We start from the raw sequence: 18,510 nt of genomic DNA on the forward strand, positions 1-18,510 counted from the left end.
GTCTCGTGCCCCTTTCTAGGGTAAAACTATTAGATAAATATCCATTGATTTTAATCCTGGCAGTAGGATTGTCATATAGTGCCTGTAGAGTTTTAATAATTGTCATGGAAACCAAATCTATGTAAAGCTCTGTAAAGAAAATTCCAATTAACCGAATCAAATGCCTTTTCAGCGTCCACGCTTATCACTATTGCCTCGATTTTATTTTTTTGTATATGATCCATAATGTGAAGTGTCCTTCGTATATTGTCTTGTGTTTGGCATTGTTGTATAAAACCTGTCTGATCCTTATGTATCAGTGTGGGTACAAACTCTTCTAATTGTTTGGCCATGATGAAGGTAAATAATCTATCATCTACATTAAGAACGGACCCACATTCCATTTTATCCTTGCCTACTTTTGGTATAGCTGAGATTATCGCTTCCTTCTAGCTGGGTGGCATTTATGCCTTTCTTAGAGCCCAGTTCAGTGTGGTGAGTAAGAGAGGACTGAACTCATTTTTAAATTCTTTGTACCACTCTGCCATGTACCCATCTGAACCTGGTGACTTGCTTAATTTAAGCCTACTAATTGCAGCTTTTAGTTCAGCTTCAGTTATGTCAGCAGTCATCATTCTATTTTGTTCTTTGCTTAAAGTGGGTAACTCTAGAGAATTCAGGAAAGTGTCAATTTGGGTTATGCTTCCCCCTGGAACTTTGGAATATAGAGTTTTGTAAAACATTCTTGAATTCCACTTAGCTTATTTTTTATCATTTTTGTTCTTGGATCCCTAATTCTATGAATTGTATTTTTTGCTCTTTTTCTTCAGTTTCCACGCCAAAATTTTCAGAGACTTAGATCCACTTTCATAATGTCTCTGTTTTAGAAACATTAAATTTTTTCTGATTTCTTGCGTAGCCAAACTATTAATTTCATTCCTACTTTTTAAAATTTCCTCTAATGTATCCTGTGCCAAATTCAATTTGTGTTTTTTTCTAGTTCCTTCAGCCTATTTTATAATTCCTCTAATGTTTTATTCCTTATTTTTTTTCTTATATGAAGATATCGCTATAATTTTCCTTCTGAAGACAGCCTTCAGAGTATTCCATAGAATGGGAGATGAAACCTGTCCATTATCATTGACTTCTAAGTAAAGACCAATTTCTTTTTTAATTTGTTCCTTAAAGTAGGGATCATTGAGTAGACTCGAATTTAGTATCCAAATAGTATTCTTTGGTTGTAGGTCAAAATCAACAGATAGGTATATAGGTGCATGGTCACTTGTATCTATTGTCCCAATTCCACAGGTGTTTATTTTGTCTTTGTCTTTTCCAAATGTTATGAAATAGTCAATTCTTGTATATACAGAATGGGGGGCAGAATAATGAGTGTAATCCTTTCTGTCGGGGAAAAGGTCCCTCCATATATCAATTAAACCAACATCCTCAAAAAGTGTATTAACTCTCTTATGTAAGGATTTTGTTTCATAGGTTTTTCTATTGGAAGAGTCTAACTTTGGTTGTAATTGTAAATTTAAGTCTCCCCCACATATCAGGAGACCTTCCGTTACCATAATATTATTAATTTTCTGAAAGAAACTAATATCATTTCCTGGGGGTGCATATATATTCAACAGAGTAACTGAATTTCCATCTATATTCCCCCTTACCAGAATATATCTGCCTTCTTTATCTCCCATTTCAAATAGTTTTTCAAAATTTAGCTTGCTTGAGATAAGAATAACCCGTGCAAAATTCTTAACCAAGGCAGAACCAATTAAATTCATTCAGATAACTTGGACAAAAACAGAAAAAGATAATGGCTCACCTCCTTTCGTTGTTGCCTCTGCTGTCAACATCTTTGTAGGGCGGGAACTGGACAAAGGGACTTTGGTTGTTGCCCGTGGCAAACTCAGAGTGGTGCTTGTTGATTTGGTCCTAAGCCCTCCCTGTGTTAGAGGTGGCAGGGTCACAGAAACATTTGTTTTGTTTGAGATCTTTGCTGTCAGCTGTTGTGCTAGCACAGTAGGCCCCGTCTTTAGCATTGCCATGTAGTGGCCAGTTGGTATGGATTCTGTTTTGGCTGATTCAATAGCAGTGCTGGGTTCTCTTGATGGGCCATGTCTCCATGCCGTTAACGGTGAGAAGTACGTTGTGGTGACCACTCTGGTTGGCTCAATTGATGACAGCGCATTTCTATTTCCTTTTAAGGTCAGATGCTGCAGCCTTGCTGTTGGAGAGATGGTGGCCAATTCATTAGGAAAAGAGCCTCCCACTATAGAACCATGTTTAGTATTAGTTGGTTGACCATCGAGGAACTGGGGATCTTCCAGCATCTCAATAACTGTTGCTGAGCTGTCTACTGGATTGGTGTAGATATCATATCCTTGTTCTGAGGTGAAGTACGTCTGGGTGGTTTGCTGGGAAGGCAAGAACTTATCGGCATCATACGCTGGCATTCTAACCCATTGCGGTGTAGACATCCTGTCTGCAGCACTGAGGACCTTCACTCGTGGATATGCTTGATCAGTCGTTTGCCACCTCGCCTGCCTCGCAGAAGCAGGCGTCATTCTCAACTTCAGAAGGTGTTCTGCACTACTGGAAGTGCGTTGGGCATTGGCATCTACTGTGTTAGCTCGATTGAATGCATCTGTCTGATTACGTTGCTCAGAAACACCAACAGCAGGTCGGCTGACTATTAATAATTTTTCACTCATCATTGCAGCATAACTAGACCCTGTGATTAAAGGAGAAGCAGAACGCATGGGTGCTGGACTCACGCGATTCTCACTCAGTTTCTTTGAAACAAAACCCTCAGGCCATTTTGCAGAAGACTCAGTAACCGATGGAGTGAGCATTTGATCACGATTCCTTTCGACTTCCGGAACAGGTCTTTCCTCTCCTGGTGACACATAGGAAGTAGTGATAAAGTATGGTTTCTCTGTCACCAAATGATCTGAAGCCAATGTTGGATTCATATTTCCCAGAGTTACAAGAGGTCTTGGTGTTGTTTGCATGGTTTCAGAGTGTGGAAGTGTCATATGGTGAGAATTGACCTCAAAGAATAAATCGTCATTTGGAAATGTTGCTGTGGAATGTTGGGGAAAAGAGACATCGTGCACTGTTCCACTACCTTGAGAATGTTTGTGATTTTGAACAGACTGGGTTGATTTATAAACTGAGGTACTATTAAATGGCTTCAACAAAGAATGATCAGAAGAGGAATTCGTATCAGCAGATATGATTGATGGAACAGATCCATTTCCGAAAATAAATACTTGAGACTCAGAACTGTCCTGTTTAACTTCTTCACCCTCACTATTGAAAACCAGATCCTCATCATCGAACACCAGATCTTCATCATCACCACTAAACTCAGACAAATTTCCCCTCGATGATGCCCTCAGGTACAAAGATGACATTCCCGAGTGGATAGGTGGGTCAGGTTCATCATTAGTGGAGACTTTGCTGGAAATTTCTGGCAAGGATTGAGAACCGCCTGGAGGATTTGAGTTCCCATAATGAACAGCTTTGGTGGAATAAATGTAAATTGTATTGCTACCAGATGATAAGTCACTTTTGGCATGTAGAGATACGGCCGTGCTTTGAATGATGCTGGAACAGAAGATAACATGCAGCCAGGTCCATTGCACATCTGGGTGCTCCATCACCACCCTAGTCTTCCAACTCACACCGATGTCTTAAGCAATCATTTCTAGTACCTGAAATAACATTCAGATGCCAAATTACTTAGAAGTTAATCTGAATCAAAATCAGCCATATTATCACTGACATATGTTGTGAAATGTTCTGGTTTGTAGCAGCAGTACAGTGCAAGACATTAAAAATTTACTTTAAAGTATGTTACAATAAAAGTATGAATGGTGCCAAATAAATACTACCTGGTGAGGTAGTATTACAGCACCAGCGACCCGGGTTCATTTCTGCTGCTTTATGTAAGGAGTTTGTACATTCTCCCCATGACCACGTGGGTTTCCTCTGGGTGCTAGTTTCCTCCCACATTCCAAAAATGTATGGGTTATTAGGTTAATTAGTCACATGGGTGTAACTCAACAATATATTTTGTTGTCTCTGGAGACAGCTTATCTACTGATGTCTACTATAAGCCTACTGACTCTCACAGCTATCTGGACTATTTCTCTTCTCACCCTGTCTCTTGTAAAAATGCCATCCCCTCCTCGCAATTCCCCCGTCTCTGCTGCATCTGCTCTCAGGATGAGGCTTTTCATTCCAGGACGAAGGAGATGTCCTCCTTTTTTAAAGAAAGGGGCTTCCCTTCCTCCACTATCAACTCTGCTCTCAAACACATCTCTCCCATTTCACGCACATCTGCTCTCACTCCATCCTCCCGCCACCCCACTAGGAATAGAGTTCCCCTGGTCCTCACCTACCATCCCACCAGCCTCCAGGTCCAACATATTAATCTCCGTAACTTCCACCACCTCCAACAGGATCCCACCACTAAGCACATCTTTCCCTGCCCCCTTCTCTCTGCTTTCCGCAGGGATCGCTCCCTATGCGACTCCTTTGTCCATTCGTCCCCCCCATCCCTCCCCACCGATCTCCCTCCCTGCACTTATCCTTGTAAGCGGAAAAAGTGCTACACATGCCCTTACACTTCCTCCCTCACCACCATTCAGGGCCCCAGACAGTCCTTCCAGGTGAGGCAAAACTTCACCAGTTAGTCAGCTGGGGTGATATACTGCGTCCGGTGCTCCCAATGCGGCTGTCTATATATTGGCGAGACCTGACACAGGCTGCGAGACTGTTTCGCTGAACACCTACACTCTGTCCGCCAGAGAAAGCAGGATCTCCCAGTGGCCACACATTTTAATTCCACATCTCATTCCCATTCTGATATGTCTATCCACGGCCTCCTCTACTGTAAAGATGAAGCCACACTCAGGTTGGAGGAACAACACCTTGTATTCCGTCTGGGTAGCCTCCAACCTGGTGGCATGAACATTGACTTCTCTAGCTTCCGCTAATCCCCCACGTTCCCCTCGTACCGCATCCGTTATTTATTTATATACACACATTCTCTCTCTCATTTTTCTCCCTCTGTCCCTCTGACTATACCCCTTGCCCATCCTCTGGTTCCCCCCCCCTTTTCTTTCTCCCTGGGCCTCCTGTCCCATGATCTTCTCATATCCCTTTTGCCAATCACCTGTCCAGCTCTTGGCTCCATCCCTCCCCCTCCTGTCTTCTCCTATCATTTTGGATCTCCCCCTCCCACTTTCAACTCTCTTACTAGCTCTTCTTTCAGTTAGTCCTGACGAAGGGTCTCGGCCCGAAATGTTGACTGTACCTCTTCCTACAGATGCTGCCTGGCCTGCTGTGTTCACCAGCAACTTTTATGTGTATTGCTAGTATATTTTGTTGGGCCAGAAGGGCCTGTATCTGTACTGTATTTTTAAAATAAAATTTTAAAAATCTGATGGTAGAAGGGGATAAAGCTGTTCCTAAGACATTGAGTGTGTGTCCCTCGGCTGCTCTGCCTCCTCCCTGATGGTAGTAATGAGAAGTGAGCAGGTGGTGAGGAACCCAAACTATCTCGCTGCTATATGCCTCTTCGTTACCATCTGAGTGGTGTCATTGGCAACTTTTTAAATGGCGTTTGAGTTGTGCCTAGCCACACATCCAGGAGTATAGTATGAGTAGAGGTGTGGGTGAAACATACATCACTGAAGTGTGTCAATGCAGGACAAAATTTATAGACAGTGTGCCCATTTTCTGGATATATGGCCAAGCAAATAGTTTATACGATGACTCCACTTACTGAAACAGACATTGCATCCAGCACATTGGTACCAGTTACAGGGCGGTTGTCCAGACATCAAATGGACTTCCTTGACTCATTTCCCATATTTTCATATCAAGCTCTTTGTCATCAGGAGTGCTAAGGAATGGGGTGGGGGGGTTAGGAAATGCATGTGGCTGGGAGTGGCAAGGAGCAGTACAGGGTAAAAGAGGCACTCAGGTTGGGTACTATGCATCTCCTACTCTAAGCAGCAGTCAGCCTGCAGACTGGTGAATATTTCAATCTGCCCTCAGGTGGCAGCACAAACTCAAATGAGAGGCAAGACACGTTATGCTCTCTGACCATTCTTTGTACCTCTCACTGCCAGTTCCAACGTTTAACACTAGCCCAAGGGCTGACAACAGAAATACTGGAATTCGGCTTGGGAAGCCCTTGGGACTGGATGAAAAACTGGGAGGAATGAGCAACCAGACAAGCAAAACATGGTTAGGCAAGTACTCCTTTACAGTAATTGGAAGGAATTTGAATTAGAATCAGGTTTATTAGCACTGACATATGTCAGAAATTTGTTGTTTTTGTGGCAGCAGTACACCGTAATGTATTAAAAAATCCTATGAGTTACAATAAAAATAAATCAACAGCATTGAAGAGAGATAATGAGGTACTGTTTGTGTTTTCATGGACTGTGGAGAAACCTGATGGCTGAGGGGAAGAAACAGTTCCTAAAATGCTAAACGTTCATCTTCAGGCTATTGTACCCAGAATAGAGTATGTCCCTTTTGTACCCAGAACAGAGTATGTCCCTTTTGTACCCAGAAGAGGGAACGTCCTAGATGGTGAGGGTCCTTCATGATGGATATTGCCTTCTTGAGGCATCGCCTTTTGAAGATGTCCTGGGTGGTAGTTAAACACGAGAACTGGTTTTATTCCACATGGTCCAAAGCTTGGCCATTCCCCATAGACTATTACTGAAGCCATTTTCCACTTAGGCTGGAGGTCTGGGATTGAGCAGGTTTGCAGGCACACTCTAAGGCCCCAAACAAAGTGGACAAGAACATGCACAGTGCCTTCGTGTGGGGCTTCATTGCAGAAGCACCAAGTTTTTCTTTGTACTGAGATTCTGCCTGCCTCTGCCATGGCTGGCCCAGGTCAAGTATATATCCACAAGCTCACCTGCCCCAGTTGCAGAAGTTCTGGAATCCCTGTTTCAAAGGTACATTTAATGTCAGAGAAATGTATACAATATACATCCTGAAATACGTTTTCTTCTGGATGTCTGATGGATTGATGAAAAAATTCCTTCCAGCAAGAAGCTGGTTGAAATCACACTGCCCTAGTGAGTTGTGGAAATAGGTACTCTCACAACTTTGAAGAAGTATCTGATGGAGCACTTGAATCGCTGAGGCATAGAAGGCTACAGACCAAGTGCTAGTGATGGGAGTGAGTGGTCTACATGGTTGGCATGAACATTATGGTTTCCGGTAAGATGGTGGCATGCTCGGAAGCAGCAGCTTCTATGGGGTCAATCAAAGGTGATGTTGTCTTTTTTAAACCTTTTTTTTATGATCTCAAGACCCTGGTGGACATTAAGAACTAAAAGTACTGCAAGTCTATCCCAGCAATGAGATGCTCATTGGCAGAGAAGCGGAAGAAGCTGAATTGGTGTGGCCCGTGATGCTGCCAGCAACAGAGAGGCATCAGTGCGTGAAGGAGATATGCAGTGACTGATCATCTAAATTGCTTTTCTTGTGATCGCGAGACCCTGTTGGACATAGGTGGTGTGGAATGCTGACCCACTGGTTATTGGTAGATGGCAGGGGAGCAGTGTGGCTTCAGTTCAAGGACTAAGCCTTAAGCCACGATGTTGCCTATTTACAACCACCCAGGAGAGAGGTGTCAGAGTCGGTGTGCCCCAACAGAGTGCCTGAAGCAGTGAGGTGTGGCATCCATGTTGGAGTCAGTACTGCCCCCCAGTGTACTCTCAGCAGAAATCAAGCCATACTGTGTTTGGCTACAGACTGCTGCAACATTCATGAACTCAGGGACTTGGACTAGATTTTTTTGTGTGACTGTATTTTACTGCTATCATATCAAAGGTACATTTAATGTCAGAAAAACGTAGACAATATACATCCTGAAATGCTTTTTCTTTGCAACCATCCATGAAAACAGAGGAGTGCCCCAAAGAATGAACAACAGTTAAATGTTAGAACCCCAAGTCCCCCCCAGCTCCCCTCCCTCCCCCACGTAAGCAGCTGCAAGAACGACCCCCCCTCCCCCCACTGGCAAAATAAAGCATTGGCACCCGTCACCAAGCACGCAAGCATGCAGCAAAGCAACAGCAAAGACACAGACTTGCAGTACCCCAAAGAGTACACGTTCACCCGGTATTTGACATACCACAGGCTCTCTCTCTCTCACTAAGGGAGAAAGGGATGTCTCCGTTTCATGTTGTACATGCCTTCTGCTGTGTTTGACTGCTGGAACTGTGTTTAGCAGCTTGACTCTGGACTAACACTGTTCACTTGGCTGTATTCATGGGTGTTTATGTATGTTGAATGACAATTAAACTTGAACTTGAATGATGGACCAAAGAGCCTATTTCTGTGATGTATGATTCCTTGACTGAACCACTTAGAAAGGAGAGTGTGGACTCTGTCAGTCAATGGAAATTGAGGAAACATCTGAACGATGGAACATTCCAACAGGCCTCAGGGTGTAGACTGGGTGGTGGTGGTGACGGCATTCCTCCCTGTGCAGTTCAAGCTTGGAAATTGAATGTCATCGCATGCCGCCCTCAGGGGGTTGTGGCACTTCAGAATTCTTCAGCCTCAATAGCTGAAGAGATTGAGTCATTCAATATTTTGAAGGGAAAGGATGGCAGGCAGTTACAGAGCAAGGGAGTTGAGGGCAGAAAGAGTCAAAATGGTGCTGACACTAAGGCTGAACCAGCCATATTCTTTCTGGAAGGCAGAGCAGGCTTGAGGGATGGACTATCCTGCTCCTGTGGTGAGGAATAGGCAACACATTAACCTTCCTCAGAGAGAGATGGAATCCAGTCTAGTTCATCCCTAGAGTTCAATAATTCTCTACTCCATGGGCTGTTCCACCACAGTTCAGGTCCGTTGCATGAGCAACTTGGTGAATTATGTTCTAGGATCAGCGCCAAGCTTACAGTTCTTTCAACAGAAGGAACTGTTCTCAACAAGTACGTTCAACTGTCCATGAATAACTGCTGTTGCATACTCTTAACTGAGATGGTTCCTGTACATCGAGCATATGAGTAAAGTTTACCATGATAGCCGAGACCCGAGAGGACTATCCAGTCTAGGTGACTACCCCTTCTAGTGCTAATGTCTTCTACTTCAATGAAGAATAAGTATGTTTGTGTATATAAACCGTACAGTTTTGAACTTAAATTCTGCAGCATCAGCTTCTATTCAGTTCCTTTGACATATTCTAAGAGAGTTCCTATTGTGTATATCCTGCAACCAACCAAAGTTTCCGTCTGCATGTATTTTATTTTGAATATATGAACATTAAAAAAAATACTTCCCAAGATTTCATTACAGATACATCTATATCTGGGACAGGAACAAAATTAATCCAAATGTGCATTCTTTCCAATTTACTTTCTCTGAAGAGAGCTGGTGTACTTCATTCCAACATGCTAACATATGAATAATCACACAAACACGAGGAATTCCCACGACCCATTCCCATTCTGATGTGTCCATCCACGGCCTCCTCTGCTGTAAAGATGAAGCCACACTCAGGTTGGAGGAACAACACCTTATATTCTGTCTGGGTAGTCTCCAACCTGATGGCATGAACATTGACTTCTCTAACTTACGCTGATGCCCCACCTCCCCCCCTCGTAATAAATATATATATATATATTCCTCTTCCTCTTCTCTCTCTCCCTTTTCTCCCTCTGTCCCGTGATAAATATATATATATATATATATATATATATATATTCCTCTTCCTCTTCTCTCTCTCCCTTTTCTCCCTCTGTCCCTCTCACTGTACTCCTCGTCCATCCTCTGGGCTTCCCCCCTCCCTCTTTCTCCCTGGGCCTCCTGTCCCATGATCCTCTCATATCCCTTTTGCCAATCACCTGTCCAGCTCTTGGCTCCATCACTCCCCCTCCTGTCTTCTCCTATCATTTAGGATCTTCCCCTCCTCCTCCCACTTTCAAATCTCTTGATAGCTCTTCTTTCAGTTAGTCCTGACGAAGGGTCTCGGCCTGAAACGTCAGCTGTACCTCTTCCTAGAGATGCTGCCTGGCCTGCTGCGTCACCAGCATCTTTTATGTATGTTGCTTGAAATTCCAGCATCTATGAATAATCACTGTTGTTTAACAAAATTGTAGATATAGGATATCTAATGTGTATGGCTGACAATCAGACCAATAACAGTGTTCATTTCAATGCTATGCAATCTAAAAATCACTGTAACCTGGAGTAAGTCATCTTCACTGGCAGTAAGCATGGCGGGATTGTTACCCAGGGGCATACACCTACCTGATCAATCAGCCATCAGACAACGCACATTGCAACATCACCTAGAGATCACAAGTTTAAAAAACACAGAAGTTTCTGGAAGTCACATGAAAATCAAAGAGTATAACTCATTGCGTTCCAAATTTAAAGGCTAATTATTTTCCAGTAGAACACACACCAAGCAATGTCAACATGCACAGACTCTGATCAAATTGACAAGGCCGTTTTCTTTGGAGTGGAACCCGTTTAAAGGAATCTTCTGCAGTTTCTTTCCCCATGAGGAGTAAGATATCACACTCATCCTAACAAAGCAAGGACCATCTGCCTTGCAATGTTTGTATGGGCATCTTCCATGAAAGGGGGTGTAGCCAGATGGGATGGGAGGTGGGGGAGGTGGTTTTGTGCTGAGTCAGTACTAGCATTAAAGATCGGTGTCTATAGTACTGCAGATGACACTTCACTTACTTGGGTTCTGCCTTTCACTAGTATCTCACTGGCTAGCACTCTGAGAAACTTGCTGCTCCAGGCTCTTACCTCTAAGGCAGACATAATGGGTCTTTTGTCAGGTTTCCTGGAGGGAGAACATCTCAAAGCTCAAAGTGAATTCATTATCAAGGTACGTATACGTCACCATCTCATTTTCTTGCCGGCATTCACAATAGTCCAAAGAAGTACTGCACACAAAGACTGACTAACAATTAATGCACAAAAGATGACAGACTGCGCAAATGTAAACAAAATAAAAAATAGTAAATAAATGATACTGAAAAAATGAGTTGTAGAGTCCTTGAAGGTGAGTCCATAGGTTGTGGAGTCAATTCAGTGTTCAGGCAAGTAAAGTTACCCACACTGGTTCAGGAGCCTGATGGCTTAAAGATAATAACTGGTGGTGTGGGATCTGAGGCTTCTGTAACTTTACTGGGGTGGCAGGGGAGCATAGTGGTTACCACAACGCTTTACAGTTCCAGCGACACGGGTTCAATTCCCGTAGCTGCCTGTAAGGAGTTTGTACGTTCTCCCCGTGACCGCGTGGGTTTCCTCCCACAGTCCAAAGACATACCGGTTGGTAGGTTAATTGGTCATTGTAAATTATCACGTGATTAGGCTAGGGTTAAATTGGGGGTGTCTGGGCAGCGTAGCTCGAAGGGCTGGAGGAGCCTACTCCATGCTGTAGGTCAATTAAAAAAAAGAGTTGATGGTCTTTTCTGATTATGCAGTAAAGTGATGGAAATCTATGGATATCTTCCTGTTGTGACACACGCAGTTCACAATTTCATGGATAAATTTCCAAGTGGCAGTGACCTTAAAGCTGATGTAAGCTGGTTGCAGCCAACACAGCGATCTATCTGAGGGGAACCGCTTTGAAACAAGAGCTTTCCACTGTGACTTTCTGGCATACCCAGGAAAGTGGAATCCAGGTTCAAAGCTGGAACAGCTGTTTAGTTGCCAAAGTAATTGTGGCCTTCAACCAGTATTATTAGCAGTTCAGATTTCACTGTAACACACGCAAAATGCTGGAGGAACTCAGCAGGCCAGACAGCACCTATGGAAAAGAGTATAGTTGACGTTTCAGGTCGAGACCCCTCAGCAGGACTGGAGAAAAGAAAGATGAGGAAGGTGATAGGTGAAACCGGGAAGTGTGGGGGGAAGGGGTGGAGTAAAGAGCTGGGAAGTCGATTGGTGAAAGAGTTACAGGACTGGAGAAGCAGGAATTTGATAGGAGAGGACAAAAGCCCATGGGAAAAGGAAAAGGGGGAGGAGCACCCAGCCAGGGAGGTGATGGGCAAGTACGGAGATCAGGTGAGAGGGGGAAATGGGAATGGGAATGGTGAAGGAGGGTGAATATTACCCAAAGTTCGAGAAATCGATGTTCATGCCATCAGGTTGGAAGCTACCCGGACGGAATCTAAGAGATTGCTCCTCCAACCTGAGTGTGGTCTCACTGCGACAAGAGAGGAGGCCAAGGACTGACACTGGTCACTGGGAGATCCTGTTTTTTCTGGCGGATGGAGTGTGGTGCTCGGCAAAACAGTCTCCCAATCTGTGTCGGGTCTCACCGATATAAAGTAAGAGACATGAGGAACAGTGGATACCGTAGATAACCCCAACAGAGTCGCAGGTGAAGTGTTCCCTCAGCTGGAAGGATTGTTTAATGCCCTGAATGGTCGTGAGGGAGGAGGTGTAGGGGCAGGTGTAACACTCATTCCACTTGCAAGGATAAGTGTCAGGCGGGAGATCAGTGGAGAGAAAACAATGGACAAGGGAGTCACAAACACAAGGAAATCTGCAGATGCTGGAAATTCAAGCAACACACATAAAAGTTGCAGGTGAACGCAGCAGGCCAGGCAGCATCTGTAGGAAGAGGTACAGTCAATGTTTTGGGCCGGGACCCTTCGTCAGGACTAACTGAAAGAAGAGCTAGTAAGAGATTTGAAAGTGGGAGGGGGAGGGTGAGATCTGAAATGATAGGAGAAGACAGGAGGGGAGGGATGGAGCCAAGAGCTGGACAGGTGATTGGCAAAAGGGATATAAGAGGATCATGGGACAGGAGGCCTAGGGAGAAAGAAAAGTGGGAGGGGGGGAAAGCCCAGAGGATGGGCGGGGGGTATAGTGAGGGGAACAGAGGGAGAAAAAGAAATGGAAGAGATGTGGTTGAAGGCAGCGTTGATGATGGAGGAAGGGAAGCCCCCTTCTTTGAAGAAGGACATCTCCTTTGTTCTAGAATGTACAGCCTCACCGTGAGAACAGATCCAGCAGAGATGGAGGAATTGAGAGAAGCGGATGGCATTTTTACAAGTAACAGAGTGGGGAGAGGTGTACTCCAGGTAGCTGTGAGAATCAGTGGGTTTATATAAGATAACAGTAGATAACCTGTCTCCAGAGATAGAGACAGAGGGATCAAGAAAGGGGAGGGAGGTGTCAGAAATGGACCAGGTAAATTTGAGGGCAGGGTGAAAGTTGGAGGCAAAGTCAACTAGCTCTGCATGGGTACGAAAAGCATCACCAATGCAGTCATTGATGTAGCGTAGAAAAAGCTGGAGAGTTATTCCAGTATAGGCTTGGAACATGGACTGTTTCACATAGCCGACAAACAGGCAGGCACAGCTGGGACCCTTGCAAGTACCCATGGCTGCATCTTTTGTTTGAAGGAAGAGGGAGGAGCCAAAGGAGAAATCATTGAGAGTGAGGACAAGACCCACCAGACAGAGGAAAGTGGTGGTGGAGGGGAACTGATTGGGTCTGGTGTCCAGAAAGAAATGGAGAGCTTTGAGGTCCTCCTGATGGGAGATGGAGTTGTGTAGGAACTGGATGTTCATGTTGAAAATAAGATGATTGGGACCAGGAAACTTGAAGCCATTGAAAAGATCAAGCGTATGTGAAGTGTCACTGATGTAGGCAGGAAGGGACTGAACCAGGGGATTAACAACGGAGTTGAGGTTTGCAGATACAAGTCTGGTGGGGCAGGAACAAGGAGAAAAAATGGGTCTACCTGGACAGGCAGGTTTGAGGATCGTGGGAAGGACGTAGAAATGGGAAGTATGGGATGAGGGAACTATGAGGTTGGTGGTCAATAAGGTTGGTGATGATGTGGGAGACAATGGCCTGGTGCTCTTTAGTGGGGTCTTGTTTGAGGGGTAAAAGGGAAGGTGTCTGAGAGGTGTTGCTGCGTCTCAGCAACAACTGGCCCTTAACACCCAGAAGACCAAGGAGATCATTGTGGACTTCAGGCATGTTACAAGCCACACTCACGACCCCATCTACATCAACAGAGCTGTAGTGGAGCGTGTATCAAGCTTCAAATTCCTTGGTGTCTACATTTCCAAGGATCTCACCTGGTCCCTGAACTCCTCCATCCTGATCAAAAAGGCACAACAGCACCTTTATTTCCTGCAGAGCATCAAGAAAGCTCATCTCTGTCCCAGTACTGACGGATTTTACTGCTGTACCATTGAGAGCATACTCACCAACTGCATCTCAGTGTGGTATGGCAATTGTCCCGTATCGGACCACAAAGCACTCCAGCGTGTGGTGAAAACTGCCCAGCAGATTATCGGCACCCAATTGCCCACCATTGAGAACACCTACCATAAACGCTGCCTGGGCAGGGTGAAAAGCATTATCAAGGATGCATCTCACCCTAACCATGGACTTTTTACTCTCCTCCCATCCGGTAGGTGCTACAGGAGCCTCCGCTCCCGCACCAGCAGGCACAGGAAGAGCTTCTTCCCTGAGGCTGTGACCCTGCTGAACCTCATATCACAGCGCTAAGCAGTGTTGCATCCGTATTGTACTGTCTCAGTACTTTTATATTTGTGTGCTGTAGCACTTACTTTTTATTCGCAGTTATTTTGTAAATAACACTATTCTTTGCATTTCTGGTCAGATGCTAACTACATTTCATGGGCTTTGCATCTGTACTTGGTACAATGACAATAAAGTTGAATCTAATCTAGCTAAAGGTCAATACACCAGACTACTACAGCAACCCCTTTTATCTGCGGGTTTGATGGTGAGGTTAGGGTTAGTGGAGAGCAGTGAATTCAGAAGGAGTGTTAGAATTGGAGAGAGGAGTGGTGAAGTTGAGATGGTTGATGCCCCATCAGCAGTTAGCAACATGAAGATCCACAACAGACACAAGACCAGGGTATGAGTGTCCAGGAAGAGGAGAAGGGGTCATCGGTGCGTCTGGAGAGTCCTTGCCAAAGAAGTAGGCACTAAGATGGAGGTGGAGGTGGCAGAGCCCAGTGTCACAGCCGGCGCGGAACTCACTGGGATGTGGGTGCAGGAGGAAAAGTTGAGGCCCTTACTGAACAGAACGTTCTGCCTCAGAGAGGGGAAGGTCAGAGGGAAGGGTGAAGACCTGGCATGGATGAAGACTGGGATCAGAGGGGGAAGGAGGTTGGTCGTGTCTGATGAGAGAAGAGGGGAGGGTTGGGGTTTGTTAACATAATAGTGGTGACAGGAGGACAATTGAGTAGGAAACTAGGTCCTGATTATAGAATCAAATGATTATCGACAGATCTAACAGTAAATCCAGTTTTCTATTGCATCGATGGGTGCACACTATAACATCATTAGTGAAGTTCCTGAAACTTGGGGAGCTGTCTCTGCTACATTCCATGTCTCTATTTTGGTAACACACTAAAGAAATGCTGGTGAACGCAGCAGGCCAGGCAGCATCTATAGGAAGAAGTACAGTTGACGTCTCTGGCCAAGACCCTTCGTCAGGACTAACACCTGCAGCGTTCACCAGCATCTTTTGTGTGTGTTGCTTGAATTTCCAGCATCTGCAGATTTCCCCGTGTTTGCATCTCTATTTTGGTACCTTTTATGTCTACTTCGGAGTGAGGCAGAGGTTTGCTTTAATATATAATTGGTAATACGGCAGCCATTTCCTTCGGTGTAGCCCCTCTTCAGTCCAGCCTAGAGCAGGCGTTCCCAACCTTCTTTATGCCATGGAACCTTACCATTAACCGAGAGGCCATACCGTTTTGGATGCATTTCACTTCGCCAATAACAATGATGCGGAGTGCAAACCAGGGTGTGCTCTACATTGAAATACAAAGATTAAACTGAAGCAATATGCAGGGAATGAGACACATCCAAGGGTTGATGATGGATGAACTGAAAGTTCAAGTTCAGTTTATAGTCATTCAACCGTACACATGCATGGCTCCAAACAAAGCACTGTTCCTCTGGGCCAAGGTGCACAACACGGTACATATAACTCACGTAACACGTGAAGTAATATTACCACAAATAAATTAACAAATAATAAGGTGTATATACATACAAGTTCAAAAGTAAACAGTACAGTGCTCCTGTCACTTATTATGTGATGAGACTCAGGTGTTGGAAAGAAATTCAGTAGTCTTACAGCCTGGGGGAAGGAGCTATTCCCCATCCTAACAGATATTGTCCTAATGCCATGGTACCTCCTCCCTGATGGTCAAAAAGAACGTTAACTCAATATAAACCCATCAATCCTTTATTTATTTACTTTGACACCCCACTGAGCATGCATCTTTTTCACAAGTTTTGGTCTCTGCCACAAGCTCACAAGCGCAATACTTTGACCACCCAATCATACCATTTATAGCTTGTTGGTAATGGGCAATAAAATGAGAATGGTTTATTGTTCCACTTCCTTTATTGGAGTTTCTTCCATTTTGTTAAAATGTTTAATCTGGCACCTTGCCATTGCAAACATCAATAAAAGACTGAGCAACAGAATTACATGTGCAACTCGGTACACACAAAGGCCTTTTACAACTCTGGCTCCAGAGCACTCTAACCTCTGAGTCAGAATATCTTGTTTCCAAGACCCAGATAAGATTTGAACGAACCTCAGCGGGCAATCAAGTGTATTATGGAGGGAATGTTGCAATGTGAGAGGTGCCAATTTTTCCAAAGAGGGCATCAAAACAAGATCATATATATGGGAGTAATTGAAGAACAAGAGGTTATTTCAGAGAATAAACATTTCTACCTCAATTAGTGTCATTTAAGTATATAGGATTAACTAGTTACTTATACCTCAAGGACATTTCTACCTGAAAACGGCCAATATGACAACACAGAGTCAATCCTGTAGTCATAAAGAAATACAGTATGGATACAGTCCCTCCAACCCAACCATGGTACCCATTCAGAGAGTTCTAGTTTCCTACCCCTCTAAGTCCATCCCCTCTGTGCTCCTATCCAAGTGCTTCTTAAACACTATGACACTCTCGTCAGCCACTTCTTCTGGCTGCTCGTTTCATATACTCACCGCTTTCTGTGTGGAAGAAGTTGCCCCTGAGGTCCCTTTAAAATCTCCTTTCCCTTACCCTACATCTAAGCCCCCTAGTTTTGGACACCTCTACTCTGGGGAAAAGACTATGACCATTCACCTCATCTATCCTCCTCATAATTTAAAACATTAATATAAGATTGCCCCTTAATTTTCATATGTTCCAATGAATAACAACCTAGCCTGGCCAATCAGTCCTGGCAACATCCTCATAAATATTTTCTGCACTCTTTACAGTTTAACCACATCTTTCATATAACAGGATGATCAAAACTGCGTACGATTCTCCAAGTGCACCCTCACAAAATAAGTTATACAACTGCAACAGAATGTCCCGGCAGATGACGGCCAGCGGACAAAGTGCCTTTTTCATCATCTTGCTACCAGTGATGCTGCTTTCAATTTCTAGATCCCTCTGTACCATTACACTCCATAGTACCCAACCATTTCTAGCACATGTCCTACACTGGTCTAATTTTCTGCATACTTTCTCAAATTTATCTCATCAAAATCCCTCGAGTTCTACCATAACCTTCTTCACTAACAATATCTCTCTAATTTCGTGTCACCTTCAAACTTACTGATCAAGCCTTATGCATTGACATACAACTAGTCTATATAAACAATGAATTACAAGGGTCCTAACACCAATCCCTAGTGGCACACCACTAACCTCCAGCCCCTATTCCGAGAAACAACCTTCACCCACTATCCTCTGCTTTCTGCCCCCAAGCCAATTTGAATCTACCTAACTGACTCTCCCCGGATTCCATGGACCCAAACCTTCCAGACCAGCCTACCATGCAAAACTTTATCAAGCGCCCTGCTAAAGTTCAAGTAGACAATATTCACTGCCATACACTCATTGCATTTTTGATTATCTCTTCAAACAAAAACTGAAAGGTTCATCAGACACAACTTTCCACTCACAAAGCCGTGGTGAATCCTCCTAATCAGATGCTGTCTATCCGAATGGTGGTAGACCCCTTCCCTCAAAATCCCTGCAGTATTTTCCCCACTACTGAGATCAGGGTGACTGGCCTGTAGTTCTTTGCAGCCCTTCTTAAGCAATAGAACAATCTTAGCCATCTTCCAGTCACTGAGAACTTCACCAGTGTCTAACTATATTTCCACAACAGCCTCAGTAATTTCTCCTCTGGCCTCTCACAATGTCTGGGGATGTATTTGAACAGGGCACCATAGATTTATGCACTTTAATGTGCTACAAGGCTGCAAGTATCTCCTCCCTGGTAATACTAATATCCTCCAAAGCATCTCCACTTACTTCTCTTATCTCTGGAACAAACATTATTATCATCCCAGGAAACACTGAAGAGAAATATTAATTAAAAACCCATTTTCTGTAGCTCGAGGTATAGGTGGTCTGGCTGATCTCGAAGGGGGACCTACTCTTTCCCTAACCATCCTTTTACTTTTAATATAGCTAAAGA

The 18,510-nt window shown here is 44.2% G+C and overlaps 1 protein-coding gene across 1 annotated transcript in view; it reads right to left on the bottom strand.

Moving 5' to 3' along the window:
* Positions 1–18,510, bottom strand: part of LOC140211243 (uncharacterized) — a 104,458-nt gene that overhangs the window by 66,047 nt on the left and 19,901 nt on the right. Inside the window, exon 2 of the mRNA XM_072280887.1 lies at positions 1,808–3,701. Within this exon, the coding sequence (XP_072136988.1) occupies positions 1,808–3,647 (1,840 nt within the window). The 5' untranslated portion in view covers positions 3,648–3,701. The remainder of the gene's footprint in view (positions 1–1,807; positions 3,702–18,510) is intronic.

This window comes from Mobula birostris, chromosome 16 (genome assembly GCF_030028105.1).
Source record: "Mobula birostris isolate sMobBir1 chromosome 16, sMobBir1.hap1, whole genome shotgun sequence".
NCBI lineage: Eukaryota > Metazoa > Chordata > Chondrichthyes > Myliobatiformes > Myliobatidae > Mobula > Mobula birostris.